General features: G+C 49.3%; 1 protein-coding gene across 1 annotated transcript in view; it reads left to right on the forward strand.

Annotated features, from left to right (window-relative positions):
- LOC140716981 (uncharacterized) overlaps positions 1-15,530 on the forward strand; it is a 520,796-nt gene that overhangs the window by 483,555 nt on the left and 21,711 nt on the right. The window contains exon 2 of the mRNA XM_073030187.1: positions 1,257-3,776. Coding sequence (XP_072886288.1) covers positions 2,012-3,776 — 1,765 coding nt within the window. The 5' untranslated portion in view covers positions 1,257-2,011. The remainder of the gene's footprint in view (positions 1-1,256; positions 3,777-15,530) is intronic.

The following is a 15,530-nucleotide window of genomic DNA, read 5'->3' on the forward strand; positions in this document are numbered from 1 at the left end:
TCACTAAGTCCTTATATCTGTAAATCTCCTCTATCCTCTGTCTATAGTATCCACGTCCTTCCTGTATTGAGGGGACCAGAACTGAACACAGTACCAAAAGTGAGGTCCAACTAAGTCCTTATATCTGTAAATCTCCTCTGCCCTCTGTCTATAGTATCCACGTCCTTCCAGTATTGAGGGGACCAGAACTGAACACAGTACCAAAAATGAGGTCTTACTAAGGCCTTATATCTGTATATCTCCTCTGCCCTCTGTCTATAGTATCCACGTCCTTCCTGTATTGAGGGGACCAGAACTGAACACAGTACCGAATGTGAGGTCTAATTAAGGCCTTATATCTGTAAATCTACTCTGCCCTCTGTCTATAGTATCCACGTCCTTCCAGTATTGAGGGGACCAGAACTGAACACAGTACCAAAAGTGAGGTCCAACTAAGTCCTTATATCTGTAAATCTCCTCTGCCCTCTGTCTATATTATCCACGTCCTTCCTGTATTGAGGGGACCAGAACTGAACACAGTACCAAAAGTGAGTTCTAACTAAGGCCTTATATCTGTGAATCTCCTCTGCCCTCTGTCTATAGTATCCACGTCCTTCCTGTATTGAGGGGACCAGAACTGAACACAGTACCAAAAGTGAGGTCTAACTAAGGCCTTATATCTGTAAATCTCCTCTGCCCTCTGTCTGTAGTATCCACATCCTTCCTGTATTGAGGGACCAGAACTGAACAGAGTACCAAAAGTGAGGTCTAACTAAGACCTTATATCTGTGAATCTCCTCTGCCCTCTGTCTATAGTATCCACGTCCTTCCTGTATTGAGGGGACCAGAACTGAACACAGTACCAAAAGTGAGGTCTAACTAAGGCATAATATCTGTAAATCTCCTCTGCCCTCTGTCTATAGTATCCACGTCCTTCCTGTATTGAGCGGACCAGAATTGAACACAGTACCAAAAGTGAGGTCTAACTAAGGCCTTATATCTGTAAATCTCCTCTGCCCTCTGTCTATAGTATCCACGTCCTTCCTGTATTGAGGGGACCAGAACTGAACACAGTACTCCAAGTGGGTTGTAACTAAAGCCCAGTTAGAAGATGAGGATTTTATACATAAATATAGAAACCTAGAAATCTACAGTACATTTACAGGCCCTTCAGCTTGAGACAAACTTTGTAACATTGTCAGAGCCCATGACAGACTAAAATTGCACCTGAAATACTGTCCTTCACCCATTGATGTCTTTTCCAAACATTTTTACAGATTTGAAATGGCAGAACACTTGTGCACAGGAATCTCTAGCACAACAACACATCAGTTTTACTGTCTCTGTCCGGATATTTAAGGAGTGACCAAATATTTTCTTTGCAACACCAACACATCTGTTATCAATCCTTGAAGATGAAGAATTATCTCAACCCAGCTGGAAATGTGTTTTGTGTCTGAAATGAAGTTTTCTGTTGTAACTCATTGAAATCCACTGGAACCGGGGTGCTGAGAACACACCAGCATTTGTTCACTGAAGATCAGTTCTTCAACTGCATTGATTGTGCAAGGGATTCTGACGTCTGACTTTCTGAATTGCCAGAGAATTGATCGCAGTGAGATATCATTCTCCTTCTCTCAATGTGGGAAGGGATTCACTCACAGCCTACCCACAGACACGCCAGTGAGTTCACCGTGGGGAGATACCATTCACCTACTCTGTGTGAGGGAGGGGAACTACTCAGTCATCCAGCCTGAAGATACATCAGCAAGTTCACATCACAGTGAGATGCTCCACCTGTTCTGACAGTGGGAAGCAATTAATTCTGTCATCGATGCTAAAGACATCTCTGAAAATTCACCAGTGAGAGGACATTGACCTGCTCAGACTGGGAAGAGATTTATTTGGTCATTTCAACTGTAGGAATATCAGCGGGTTCACACTGGAGAGCGGATGCTCACCTGCCCTGAATGTAGGAGGGGATTCACTGCGTCATCTCAACTGAACGAACATCAGTGAGTTCACAGAGAAGATGCCGTCTACCTGCTCAGACTGTGGGAAGGAATTCACATCGTCATCTTACTTGAAAGTACATCAGCGAGTTCACTCTGGGGAGAAACCGTTCATTTGCTCAGACTGTGGGAAAGGATTCACTCGGTCATCTCACCTACTGAGACACCAGTTAGTTCACACTGGAGAGAGGCCATTCATCTGCTCTGACTGTGGGAAGGGATTCATTTGGTCTGCTGAACTGAACGCACATCAGCGAGTTCACACTGGGGAGAGGCCGTTCACCTGCTCGGACTGTGGGAAGGGATTCACTCGGTCATATCATCTATATGCCCATCAGCGAGTTCACACTGGGGAGAGGCCGTTCACCTGCCGTGAATGTGGGAAGGGATTCACTGACTCATCCTCGTTACTGAAGCACCACTTAGTTCACACTGGGGAAAAACCGTTCAACTGTTCTGAATGTGGGAAAGGATTCGCACAGTCGTCCACCCTTGTAAAACATTACCAAACTCACACCGGGGAGAGGCCATTCACATGCTCTGAATGTGGGAAGGGATTCATTCAGGCTGTTCTGCTGAAGGACCATCAGCGAATTCACAATGAAGAGAAACCCTTCACCTGCTCAGACTGTGGGAAGGGATTCACGCGATCATCTCAACTGAAGGTACATCTGAGAATTCACACCGGGGAGAAACCATTCATCTGCTCAGACTGCGGGAAGGGATTCATCTGGTCATCTCAACTGAAGGCACATCAGCGAGTTCACACTGGGGAGAGGCCGTTCACCTGCTCGGACTGTGGGAAGCGATTCATTCGGTCATCTCAACTACACTCACATCAGCGAGTTCACACAGGGGAGAGGCCGTTCACCTGTTCTGAATGTGGGAAGGGATTCACTCGGTCATCCAGGTTACTGAAACACAAGCTAGTTCACACCGGGGAGAAACTGTTCACCTGTTCTGAATGTGGGAAGGGATTCTCTCAGTCATCCAAGCTACAGAGACACCAGTTAGTTCACACTGGGGAGAAACTGTTCACCTGTTCTGAATGTGGGAAGGGATTCATTCAGGCTGTTCAGCTGAAGGACCATCAGCGAATTCACAATGGAGAGAAACCATTCACCTGCTCAGACTGTGGGAAGGAGTTCGCTCGGTCATCTCAACTGAAGGTACATCGGCGAGTTCACACCGGGGAGAAACCGTTCAGCTGCCCAGACTGCGGGAAGGGATTCCCTCGGTCATCTCAACTGAAGGTACATCGGCGAGTTCACACCGGGGAGAAACCGTTCATCTGCTCAGACTGCGGGAAGGGATTCATCTGGTTATCTCAACTGAAGGCACATCAGCGGGTTCACACTGGAGAGAGGCCGTTCACCTGCTCAGACTGTGGGAAGGGATTCATTCGGTTAGCTCATCTATACACACATCAGCGAGTTCACTCTGGGGAGAGGCCGTTCACCTGCTCAGACTGTGGGAAGCGATTCACTCAGTCCTCTCAACTGACGGTACATCGTCGACTTCACACTGGGGAGAGGCCATTCTCCTGCTCAGACTGTGGGAAGGAATTCACTCACTCATCCTCATTACAAAGACACCGGTGGGTTCACACTGGGGAGAGGCCATTCACCTGCTCTGAATGTGGGAAAGGGTTCACTCATTCATCTGAATTACTGAAACATCAGCGAGTGCACACCGGGGAGAAACCCTTCATCTGCTCAGACTGTGGGAAGGGATTTACTCGGTCAGCCACATTACAGAGACACCGGCGGGTGCACACTGGAGAAGGCCGTGCCCTTGCTCTCAGTGTGGGAAGAGATACACTCAGTCATCCAATCCTGTGATGCACTATGACCATATTGGAGAAGGCCGTTCTCCCACTCTGAACGTGGGAAGATATTCACTCAATCACCCAATCTCGTGGCGCTCTACGGAGCTCTGACCAGAGGCCTATTGGAGAGATCCGAAGCTCAAGTTTTCTGATCGAGTATTAAGGGCGACGACGCTGGGCATTTCATTGGGAGTTTTCAGCAGCCGCCAATCACCATATTCGGGATTGATTAGCAGGAGCGAAGGAAAGTGAGGCAGGGCGAGTGGAGCGGCCCGCCGTCAGAGCGGACAGAGTCGGAGTGGGGATTTTGGGGCTTCAGGGACGAGCGGCTTCAACCAGAGAAGGCAAAAGTAAGCTGTGGGTAGAGTATGTCTTCTCCTTTCTTTACATTTCGAACAGTGGAGATGCCAGGCAGGATAATGGAATGTCCCTCTTGCAGATGTGGGAGGGCAGGGAGAGATCTCTTTTGAGAAATGCATTCAGCTGCAGCTTCTAACAGTCGCGTGTAAGGGGTATCTTCTTTATGTTAATCAAAAAGGCTTCTTTGTTATGTTAAAAGTACAAATGCTTCTTTGTTATGGTAACTGGTGAGAGAGTGCTTCTCTCTCGCAGCTCGTTCCAGTTATAATCACTGATCACGAGAATTGTATTCATTTGTCAACCAGTTGGGATTTGACGTTATTCTTTCTTGTGGGGCTGTAAGCCGGTGTTGCGCAGGCTTTTGGGGAGTTGGAGGGGAGATCGAGAGGAAGACAGACGTGCTGGGAGTGGCCTGGTCGATCAGTGCGGGTGGTCCCGAGCTATGAGTTGTGGGGTTGGAGCAGATCGCAGGGGAAGAAGGGAGATCCCGAGCTCTAACTGTGTGTGCACGGAGAAACTGAACTGTGATAAGTCGGGCGCCTTTCTTTGTTTCCATTCATTCCTTTTTGTATTGTATCTTTATTAATCTCATAGTCCAAGTAAGATTTATAAAGTCTAATTTGTAAAATGTACATTGTGTGCTGGCTGATGAATGATGTTTGAGGCCGTATCGGGTGGCATCGCGCAGCGACCGATGCGACCGTGAGACAAGGTTGCATGGGGGGGGGGGCGGGGTCTCCCCTAGATGCCCTGGATTAGAAGGATGAGGGGGGGAACCTCAGAAACATTTCGAATGTTGAAAGGCACGGACAGAGTGGACGTGGCAAAGTTGTTTCCCATGGTGGGGGTGTCTGGTACGAGAGAGCATGGCTTGAGGATTGCAGGGCGCCCATTCAGAACGGAGATGCGAAGAAATTTTCTCAGCCAGAGGGCGGTGAATCTGTGGAGTTTGTTGCCGCGGGCGGCAGTGGAGGCCGGGTCATTGGGTGTGTTTAAGGCAGAGGTTGACGGGTATCTGAGCAGTCAGGGCATCAAAGTTTATGGTGAGAAGGTGGGGGCATGGGACTAAAGGGGAGAATGGATCAGCTCATGGTGAAATGACGGGGCAGACTCGATGGGCCGAATGGCCGGCTTCTGCTCCTTTGTCTTATGGATGCATACGAGCTGATGTAGCTGAGCGTTACGCGGGGTAAGGTGTTGAAGCTGGAACCCGATGAGTTCCGGATCATTCGGGAGGCTAAGGGGGTGACGGAGAGGACGTATAGAGAGTTAGTCGGCACCCAGGGCGCAGGACACAGGAAACTGGGGGACAGACAGGTAGGGGAAAGGGGGTAAGAAACCAGTGCCGAACAGCCCTGTGGCCATCCCCCTCAACAACTGATATATCGGTCTGGATGACTCGCAGCAGCTGGGTCTCTGGCACCGAGTGTGGCTTAGAAGGGAAAGGGGGAGGAGAGGCCAACTGCGGCGATGGGTGATTCATTAATTGGAGGAACTGTTCTGTGGGTGAGAATGAGCTTCCCAGTGCCAGGGTCTGGGACATCTCGGATTGACTCCTCAGCATCCGTAGTCGTCGTGAGGTTCTGCAAAGGGAGTTCTGGGAGTGAGGCACGAAGTTAAAAACGGCAGCACGTCCAGGGTTGTCGTCTCAGGATTTTGCCACCCGTGCCACACGCCAGAAATGGCAAGATCGCGCAGCTGACTGGGCGGCTAGGGAGTTGGTGTGGGAGGGAGAGCGTAAGACGTTTGGATCATTAGAGCCTGTGAGGGTTGTGGTGTGCAGGAGTGTGTGTGCATTGAGGGAGAGCGGGCACCAGTGATGGGCATATACAAATGCATACGGCTTTTGGGGGGGGGGTAGGGGGAAATGGAGGGCGGCAGAGGAAAAGGTGAGGAGGCTGCGAGGGAGGGGAAGAAGGAGGGAGGAAGCAAGAAGAGGATTGAGGGGTCGGGGTTGGGCAAGTTGGGGAGAAGATGGAGGTAGGGCTCCATCATGATGTCCAAGACCCCTGCCTCCCTGTGTCTGGAATTGACCCCATTTCCGACCGCAAGCTGGGGGGGGGGGGGGGGGCTGAGCATTGTTGCCGTGCCGACGGGAAAATGGATCGTTAGACAGCGTATGATAGTGTTTGATAGTAAATTTAGTTTGAACTTGAACTTTGAAATGTGTTGTCCGTAAAAGTGGGAAGGGTTGACTGTTTTCTAAATGGAGAGAGAGAGAGAGTACAGTAAAACGGAGGCAGGGAGGGACTTGGGAGTCCTTGCGCAGGATTTTCCGAAAGGTTCACTGCAGTTTGAGTCACTGGTGAGGAAGGCGAATGCAATGTTAGCATTCGTTTCAAGTGGACTAGAATATAAAAGCAGGGATGTAATGTTGAACACTATTAAGTCCTTACTTGAAGTATTGCGAGCAACATTGGGCCCCTTGTAAGACCATAAAATTTAGACCATTGGGCCCATCGAGTCTGCTCCACCATTTCATCACGGCTGATCCATTTTTCCCTCTCAGCCCCAATCTCCTGTCTCCTTTCCCCAACCAACTTAAATATACGTAAAGACGGCCTCCACAGTTGCCTGTGGAAACAAATCCCAGAGGTTCACCACTCTCTGGCTGAAGAAATCCCTCCTCATCTCCATTCCGTAAACAAGTCCCTCCTCATCTCCATTCTAGAAGGATGCCCGCAATTTTGAGGCTGTATCCTCTGGTCTGAAACACTCCCGTGGTAGGAATAACGTCAAGGGTTATCAATATTCGATAGGTTTCAATTAAGTCGCCCATCATTCTTCTGAATTCCAGTAAATTAAAGCCCAGAGACATCCAGTGCTCTTTGTATGACAAGCCATCTAATACTAGAGTTATTTTCGGTATCAACGTCCTTTGAACCATTTCCAGTTTCAGCACATCCTTTCTAAAATACTGCAGGTGTCTCAAAGCTGCGCACATCTTGCTAAGTCACAACATTACATCCTTGTTTTGACATTCTCGTCCTGTTGTAATGAATGCTAACACTGCATTTGCCTTTTCCCTTCCACAGGCCCCACCTGCAAATTAACCTTTATGGAATCCCGCTCAAGAACTCCCAAGTCCCCTTTGGATCTCAGTTTTTTTTTGTTCGTATTTTCTCTCCAGTTAGAAAATAGTTGACCCTTTCATTTGTTCTACCACAGTGCATGGCCGTACACGTCCCATCGCTGTGTTTCATTTGCCATTCTTCTCTCCATTCTCCTAACCTGGCGAAGTCCTTCTGTAGCCTCTCTGCTTCCTCAGAACTATCTTCGTCCTCCACCTATCTTCATACCGTCTGCAAACTTTTCAACAAAGCAACCAGGTTTCCGGCATCCAGATGCGGCGTAAGCAGACTCGGTCTGAACACCAACTCCTGTGGAAAACCACTAGTTACCGGCAGCCGTTCGGAAAAAGGCCCCCTTCATTCCCACTCTTTGCCTCCTGCCAATCGGCCACTGCTTTTTTTACACTAGAATCTTTGTTGTAATACCATCGGCTTGCTAAGCAGCCTCGTGTGCGGCACCTTGTGAGATGCCTTCTGAAAATCCAAGTACACAGCGTCAACCTATGTTGAATGTTGAAAGGAGAATCAACCAATTCTCCTTTGTCTAACCTGCTTGTTATTTCTTCAAAGAATTCCAACTGGTAATGTCAGGCAAGATTTTCTCTCTAGGAAGCCACGCTAACTGCAGTCTATGTTATCGTGTGCCTCCAGGAACCCCGAGACCTCGTCCTTAATGATCGACTCCAACATCTTCCCAACCGCTTAGCTCAGACCAGCTGGCCTAGAGTCTCCTTTGATCCGTCCCTCTGCTTTCCTGAAGAGTGGAGTGACACTTGCCATTTTCCAGTCTTCCAGAACCATTCCAGAGTCTAGTGAATTCTTGAAAGATCATTACTCAGTCACCACATTCAGAACTCTGGTTGTGTTCAGACCTTTCAACTTTCAAAGAACCTTCTCTCTAGTTTTGGTAACTTCTCATACTTCCTTATTTCCTTGTCCCCCCCATTGCTATTTCTCCAGCGGTCTGATATTCACTCTCACCTCTGTTTTATGTATCTGAAGAAACTTCTGGTATCCTTTTGGCTAACTCGCTTTCATATTCCATCATGACACTGCAGTTGCATTCTGTTCATTGTGAAAGCTTCCCGATCCTATAAATTCCCGTGAGTTTTGTTTCTGCTCTATTGCACGCCCTCTCTTTGGCTTTTACCTTGACGTTGACCTCTCTTGTTAGCCACAGTTGTGTCATCTTGCACTTAGAATGTTGTTCCTCTTTGGGATGGTGCATGCTGATGGGATTGAGCAGTTTAAATGGTATCAGCACAGACTAGATGGGCTGAAGGGCCTGTTTCCCTGCTGCACCTTTCTATGACTCTATGTATCCTGCACCTTCCAAGTTGCTTCCAGAAATTCCAGCCATTGCTGCTCTGCCGTCATCCCTGCCAGTGCTATTTTCCAATCAATCCTGGCCAACTCTCTCTCTTGCCCCTGTAATTCCCTTTACTCCACTGTAATAGTGATACATCAGACTTTAGCTTCTCTTCAACTTTCAGCCTGAATCCGATCATATTATGATCAGCTGTCCCGAAGGTCTCTTGTACCTTAAGCTCTCAAACCAATTCTGGTTAACCGCACAACAACGAACCCAGACTAGCCAGTCCCCGAGTGGGCTGGAGAATGGGCCGCTCTTTTGCCTCATCATCAGCTTCTCCTTGCTAGGAGTCTCACTGCAGATTGCCGCTGTATGTAGACCAACTACCTCGTTCTCAACACTTTCACTCCAGTTCCCACCCCCGCCAAATTAGTCTGAAGCCACCGGAACAACTCCAGACTACTTGCTGGCAAAGATATTGGACCCCTTTCCGGTTCAGGTGTAACCCATCCCTTTTGTACAGGTCCTACCTTTCCCCAGAAGGGATCCCAATGATCCATAAATCTTAACCCCCCCTCCCCCCGCTCCAGTTCCTCAGCCGAGCATTCAAGTCATCCTATTCTTACCCTCAATGGCACAGGCGGACAAGGCAGCAACTCAGAGAACAGTACCCGCGAGGTCCTGTTTTTCAGCTTTGTACCCAGCTCTCTAAAATATCTCTAAAGGATCCCTTGGCCTTGACTACCTCTGTCACTGGTGCCAATATTGTACCAAGACTTCTGGCCGCTCACCCTCGCCCCTCGAGAACGCCGTGGAGCCCGATCCGAGACATCCCTGACCCTGTCACAGGGAGGCAACGTACCAACCAGGCGTCTCCATCTCGCTCACAGAACCTCGTTTCTGTTCCTCTGCTGGAGGAACCTCTGATCAACACCGCAGTCCTCCGATCCAGCCACCGAGGCTCCTCCCGGTAGGCCGTCCCCTCAGTAGTATCAAAAATTGTACTCTTGTTATTGAAGGGAACGGCCACAGGTGTTCTCTGCGCTGGCTTTGCGTACACCTGACAAGTCACCCACTTAGCTGTCGCCTGCAATCGAAAGGTGACTACATCCCTGTAGCCCCCCGTCTACCACCTCCTCATTTCCCCGTGTGCTCAGAGGTCATCAGCTGAAGCTCCAGGTCCTCGGTATGTTCTCCCAGGAGCTGTAGCTCGCTGTAGCTGTGTTTATCAGATAGTCTGTCGGTCTCCCAGACTTCCGATAAATATAGGAATTAAGTACCTTAACAGAACCATTTGTCAGACGCAACATTGAAATTAATTATGTCACTGCAGCAGGTGGAATTGTATGGAATCACCTGCTGTTAGCTTTTCTCTTCCAGTGTATGAGCTTTTGATCTCATTTATTTTGGGGGTGTGGGGGTGGGAACCGTACCGAGAGAGTCTCCGAGAGAATTGTCTGTCTGTGATGATGAAAAAGCACTCTCAGAATCTTCGAGACCCTCCAGAGACGGTCCGAACAATTGGTTGCTCGTCCAGGACCCCGCCCTTACCCTAATGTAGCCATCAGACTCAGCAGTCTCGTTTGGGGGGGGGGGGGGTGTATGTATTAATCGTCACCCCGTGTCACCCCGTACGTGTCAAAGAATATGGCGGAGATTTGGAGAGGTGGATAAGAATGCCGTGTGTGTGAGAGAGCGAGAGAGAGAGAGAGAGAGAGAGGGAGACACACTTAGTGTGTGTCAATTACATATGTGTGTGTGTGTGTGTATTTGGGATTTGTACCTCTCCGTGTGTGTGTGAGAGCGAGGGGGGGAGGGAAACACACTGTTAGTGTGTGTCAATTATATGTGTGAGTGTGTGTGTGTTTTGTGTTTATATGTGTATTTGGGATTTGTACGTCACCGTGTGTGTGTGTGTGAGAGAGAGACACACACACACACACTGTTAGTGTGTGTCAATTATATGTGTGAGTGTGTGTGTGTTTTGTGTTTATATGTGTATTTGGGATTTGTACGTCGCCGTGTGTGTGTGAGAAAGAGAGAGAGGGAGACACTGTTAGTGTGTGTCAATTATATGTGTGAGCATGTGTGTGTTTTGTGTGTATATGTGTATTTGGGATTTGCACGTCCCTGTGTAGCTCCGTGTGTGTGTGTATCAATATGTGTGTCAGTTTTGTCTGTCCGTATCTGCTGGTGTGTGCGTGAGTGTTTTCATGTGTCTGTTTGTGAATGTGTGTGCCTCTGTGTCTGGGTCTATGTATTCGCGTGTTCCTGTGTATATCTAAGTGTATGTGTGTGGGTGGACGTGTGTGTGTTTGTGACTGGTTGTGTGTGCACAGGTGTGTCTGTGTGTATAACCCTGTGAGTGTGTGTCCGGATCTGAATGGGTGTGCCTGTTCGTGTCTCCGTATGTGTGTGGGCGATCTTGTCTGTGTATGTGTTTTGTTTCTGTTTGTGTGGGTTGGCTGTCCATGTATTTTGTCTGTGTGTGTGTGTAGGAGTGTCTTTGTGTCTGGGTGAGTGTGTTAGGATCCGTCTCTGTCAGTATGTTTATAGTGCTTGTGTGTGCATGTGTCCGAACCGCGACTGAAGGAAACTGACTGTGCTCCGTCGCTCCGCACCCCGGGACAGTCACAGTCCCTTTCCCTCTCTCTCTCAGACCCACAATCCGTAACCCGACCCCGGGGAGCTTTCTGCCAATGAGGGAATGTGCTGGCGTCAATCCTGTGATGTATGCGCAACGCTGAAACGATGGCGGATAGGGTCGTTTCCCGTTTGTGCGGCTTTCTGGGTAAAGAGATAGCCATTGATGATATCACCACCAATTTTCTGCCAGTCCTTAAGGGTGTGTTTGGAAGCGCAGGCAGAGGGAATCAGAACAGATACAGCTGCTGAGCTCCAACTATCTAAATCTAAGGATTACGATCAGGGAACAAAAATATAGTTCTGAGTTAATCTTGCATGAAGAAACTTCCCTGCAGTCAATTAAAATGCCGATAGTGCTACATTGGGGGTGGGGTGAGGGGGGGAGAGAAAAGAACAAAATCCTTCCATCAGCTTTGCTCTACCTCTCCTTGTTCTTGATCTTTCTCCCCGTGAGAACATGTCTTGTACCATTCTGTCAGGGTACGTAATGATTTCCTGGGTACCCGGTGACCTGCAGATTTCACATCATAAACATGCCACGTTCGAATGAGAAAGACTACTGCCCTCCCCTTCGTATTCCTTGGCATTGCTATCGATGAGTCAGTTCACTGTGTCGATCAGCTGGGGGTGGAGGCTCAGCCTTTGGAGAGTCTCCAGGATTACCCGTGTGATACCACTTGTTCTTTGGAGCGCTGTGGGAGAGTATCAGAACTTGAAGTAATACCAATGTTCCCTCTCTTGGCCGGAGAAGGAAATATTGTACAGCCTGAAAACTTCACAGCACATTAAATTAACTTGAGAGGGAACATAATACTAGTGGAAGGAATCAAACTGAGCCTAGTTACAGTCTGAGGACGGGCAAAATGTCCCATTTTACACAGGCAAGAAGTTTGTCAAGGAATTGGATGGTCAGTAAAGATGCCTGAACAGTGTCCAGTTAAAAGATCACTTCTCCCCAACCCCCCCACCCCCCAACTTGGGTTGAACCTCGCTGTAACAGTGTAAGAACTCAGCACAGAGACTAAAATTTATCTCATTAAGATTTCGGATGAGCAAAATGTCTCATAAGACAGAGGAGCAGAATCAGGCTATTGGCCCATCGAGTCTGCTCCGACATTTCATCAGAGCTCCCAGCTCCATAGAGGCTGACAGCAGACAAACGGGACCTGCGGCTGATCTAGTCCATGACGAATAGTAAACACAAAGTACACTGAGGATGCTGTGGTCGAATCAACACGTACAAACAAGCTGGATGAACTCAGCAGGTCGGGCAGCATCCGTTGAAAGGAGCAGTCAACGTTTCGGGCCGAGACCCTTCGTCAGGACTGAAGAAGGAGGGGCGGGGGCCCTATAAAGAAGGTGGGGGGGGAGGGTGGAAGGTGCCAGGTGAAAAACCAATCAGAGGAAAGATCAAGGGGTGGGGGAGCGGATAGGCCGGAGAGGTGAAGAAGGAATGAAAGGGGAAAGCACTATGGGTAGTAGAAGGCAGAATCGTGAGAGAGGTGATAGGCAGCTGGAAGAGGAGGCAGAGTGAAAGTGGGATGGTGGAAGGGAGAGGGAGGGAATTACCGGAAGTTGGAGAATTCGATGTTCATACCAAGGGGCTGGAGAGTACCCAGATGGTAGATGAGGTGTTGTTCCTCCAACCTGAGTTTGGCCTTATCATGGCAGTAGAGGAGGCCATGTATGGACATATCCGAATGGGAATGTGAAGCATAGAGTTGAAGTGGGTGGCAACTGGGAAATCCTGTCTGTTGTGGCGGACGGAATGGAGGTGCTCGACGAAGTGGTCCCCCAATCTGCGTCGGGTCTCGCCGATGTAGAGGAGGACGCACTGGGAGCACCGGATGCAATAGATGACCCCAACAGACTCACAAGGGAAGTGTTGCCTCACCTGGAAGGCCTGTTTGGGGCCCTGAATGGTGTTAAGAGAGGAGGTGTAGGGACAGGTGTAGCACTTACGCTTGCAGGGATAAGTACCAGGTGTGAGATCTATGGGGAGGGACGTGTGGACCAGGCAGTCGCGGAGGGAACGATCCCTGCAAAAAGCAGAGAGGGGTAGAGAGGGAAAGGTGTGCTTAGTGGTGGGGTCCTGTTGAAAGTGGTGGAAGTTGTGGAGGATAATATGCTGGATCCGGAGGCTGGTGGAGTGGTAGTTGAGGACAAGAGGAACACGGTCCCTGTTGTGGTGACGGAAGGATGGGGTGAGGGCCGGTGCGGGAAATGGAGGAGTCCATGACGAAACCACTTGCACTGCCTACTCACATCGACCTGCACTGTATAGCCCTCCATACCCCTGAAATCGGTTTATCTGTCCAAGTATCTCTTTAAACGTTGAAATCAAACTCGCATGCACCACTTGCATTAGCAGCAGATTCCACACTCTTAACAACACTCAGAGTGAAGATGTTTCCTGTCACGTTCATCTTAAACTTCTCACCTTCATCTTAAACTTCTCACCTTCCACGGATAACATAGATAGAGCACGACCAAACCTCAGTGAAAAAGGCCTGTTTGTATTTACCCTACCTTTGCCCCTCATGATTTTCTATACCTCTAACATAAAACATAGAAATCGACAGCACATGGCCAGCGGTGCATTCCTCGCGCCCACCACTCTGTGTGAGAAACTCACCCCTGACATCCCCTCTGTACCGACTTCCAAGCACCTTAAAACTATGCCCCCTCGTGTTTGCCATTTCAGTCTTGGCCCAAAAAAAAAGCCTCTGGCTATCCACATGGTTGTTGCCTCTCATCGTCTTGTACACCTCTATCAGGTCACCTCTCATCCTCTGTCGCTCCGAGGAGCAAAGGCCGAGTTCACTCAACCCTATTCTCAGAAGGCACGCTCTTCAACATCCCAGTGAATTACTCTGCACTCTCTCTATGTTATCCACATCCTTCCTGCAGTGAGATCACCAGAAATGAACCCAAATGGAGTCTGACCAACGTCTCCTATAGCTGTAACATTGCCCCATGGCTCTTGAACTCATCCCCACGGTTGACGACACACCATACGCCTCCTTAACACTGTCAATGTGGAAAGTGATTTGAGCGTCCCGTGGACATGGACCCCCAAGATCTCTCTGATCCTTCACACTGCCAAGAGGCACTATGATGTGTCTTCAGATTTGATCTGGCAAAATGAACCACTTCGCGCTTAATCCGGGTTGAACTCCACCTGCCGCTTCTCAGCCCGGCTCTGCAGCCCGTCGATGTTTTGCTGTGGCCTCTGACAGCCCTCCGCACTAGCCACGACACCCCCAACCTGAGTGTCGTCAGCAAACTTACTAAACCCACCCTTCTACTTCTTCGTCCAGATCACTTAGGAAAATCAGGAGGGGGACGGGTCCCAGAACGGAGCCCTGCGGGACACCAGTGGTCACCGACCACCGTGCAGAATGCGAACCATCTACAGCTGACCTTTGCCTTCTGTGGGCAAGCCAGTTCCGGATCCACACAACGAGGTCTCCTTGGATCCCATGCCTCCGTGCTTTCTGAATGAGCCCCGCATGGGGAACCTCAAATGCCTTACTGAGATCAGTATACGCTACGTGCACTGCTCTACCTTCATCAAAACGCCTTTTAATCTTCCAGATTCCAAAGAATACAGCCCTAAACTATTTCATCTTTCCTAACAACTCAGGTTCTCCCGAGCCAGCGACTTCCTTGTAACTTTTTTTTTTCTCTGTAGTCGTTTAACCTTGTTTACATGTTCTTCTGCAGGTCGGTGACCACAACTGCGCGCGATGCACCAAATTAGGCTTCACCGATGTCTCATACAACTTCAACAGGACGTCCCGCCCGCTGCATTCCATACATTGACGTATGAATGGCAAAAGCTTTCTTTATGACCCGATCTACCCGTGACGCCACTGTCAATGAACGATAGACCCGTATTCACTGTGCTGCTCACTGTGTAAGACCCACCCTGTCTGGTCCAACCGAGAAGGCAAGACCTCGCGCTTGTCTGCATTAAGTTCCATTGCCACTTTCAGCCGAATTTTTTCCGGCTGATCCAGGTCCCTCTGCAAGCCTCGATAGTCTTCCTCACCGCCCGCTGCAGCCCCCAACCTCGGTGACATCCGCAGATATCCGTCCGTTAGAACCAGCGGGATCTCCCAGTGGCGATCCAGTTCGACTCCCGTGTTCCCATTCTGACATGTCAATCCATGGGCTCCTCTACTGTCGTGATGAGGCCACCCTCAGGTTGGAGGAACAAGGCCTTGTATTCCGTCTGGGTGGCCTCCAATTTGATCGAATGAACGTCGATTTCTCGAACTTCCGGTAATGACACCCCCTTCACCATTCCCTAATGCCCT

This window comes from Hemitrygon akajei, chromosome 26 (genome assembly GCF_048418815.1).
Source record: "Hemitrygon akajei chromosome 26, sHemAka1.3, whole genome shotgun sequence".
Lineage (NCBI taxonomy): Eukaryota > Metazoa > Chordata > Chondrichthyes > Myliobatiformes > Dasyatidae > Hemitrygon > Hemitrygon akajei.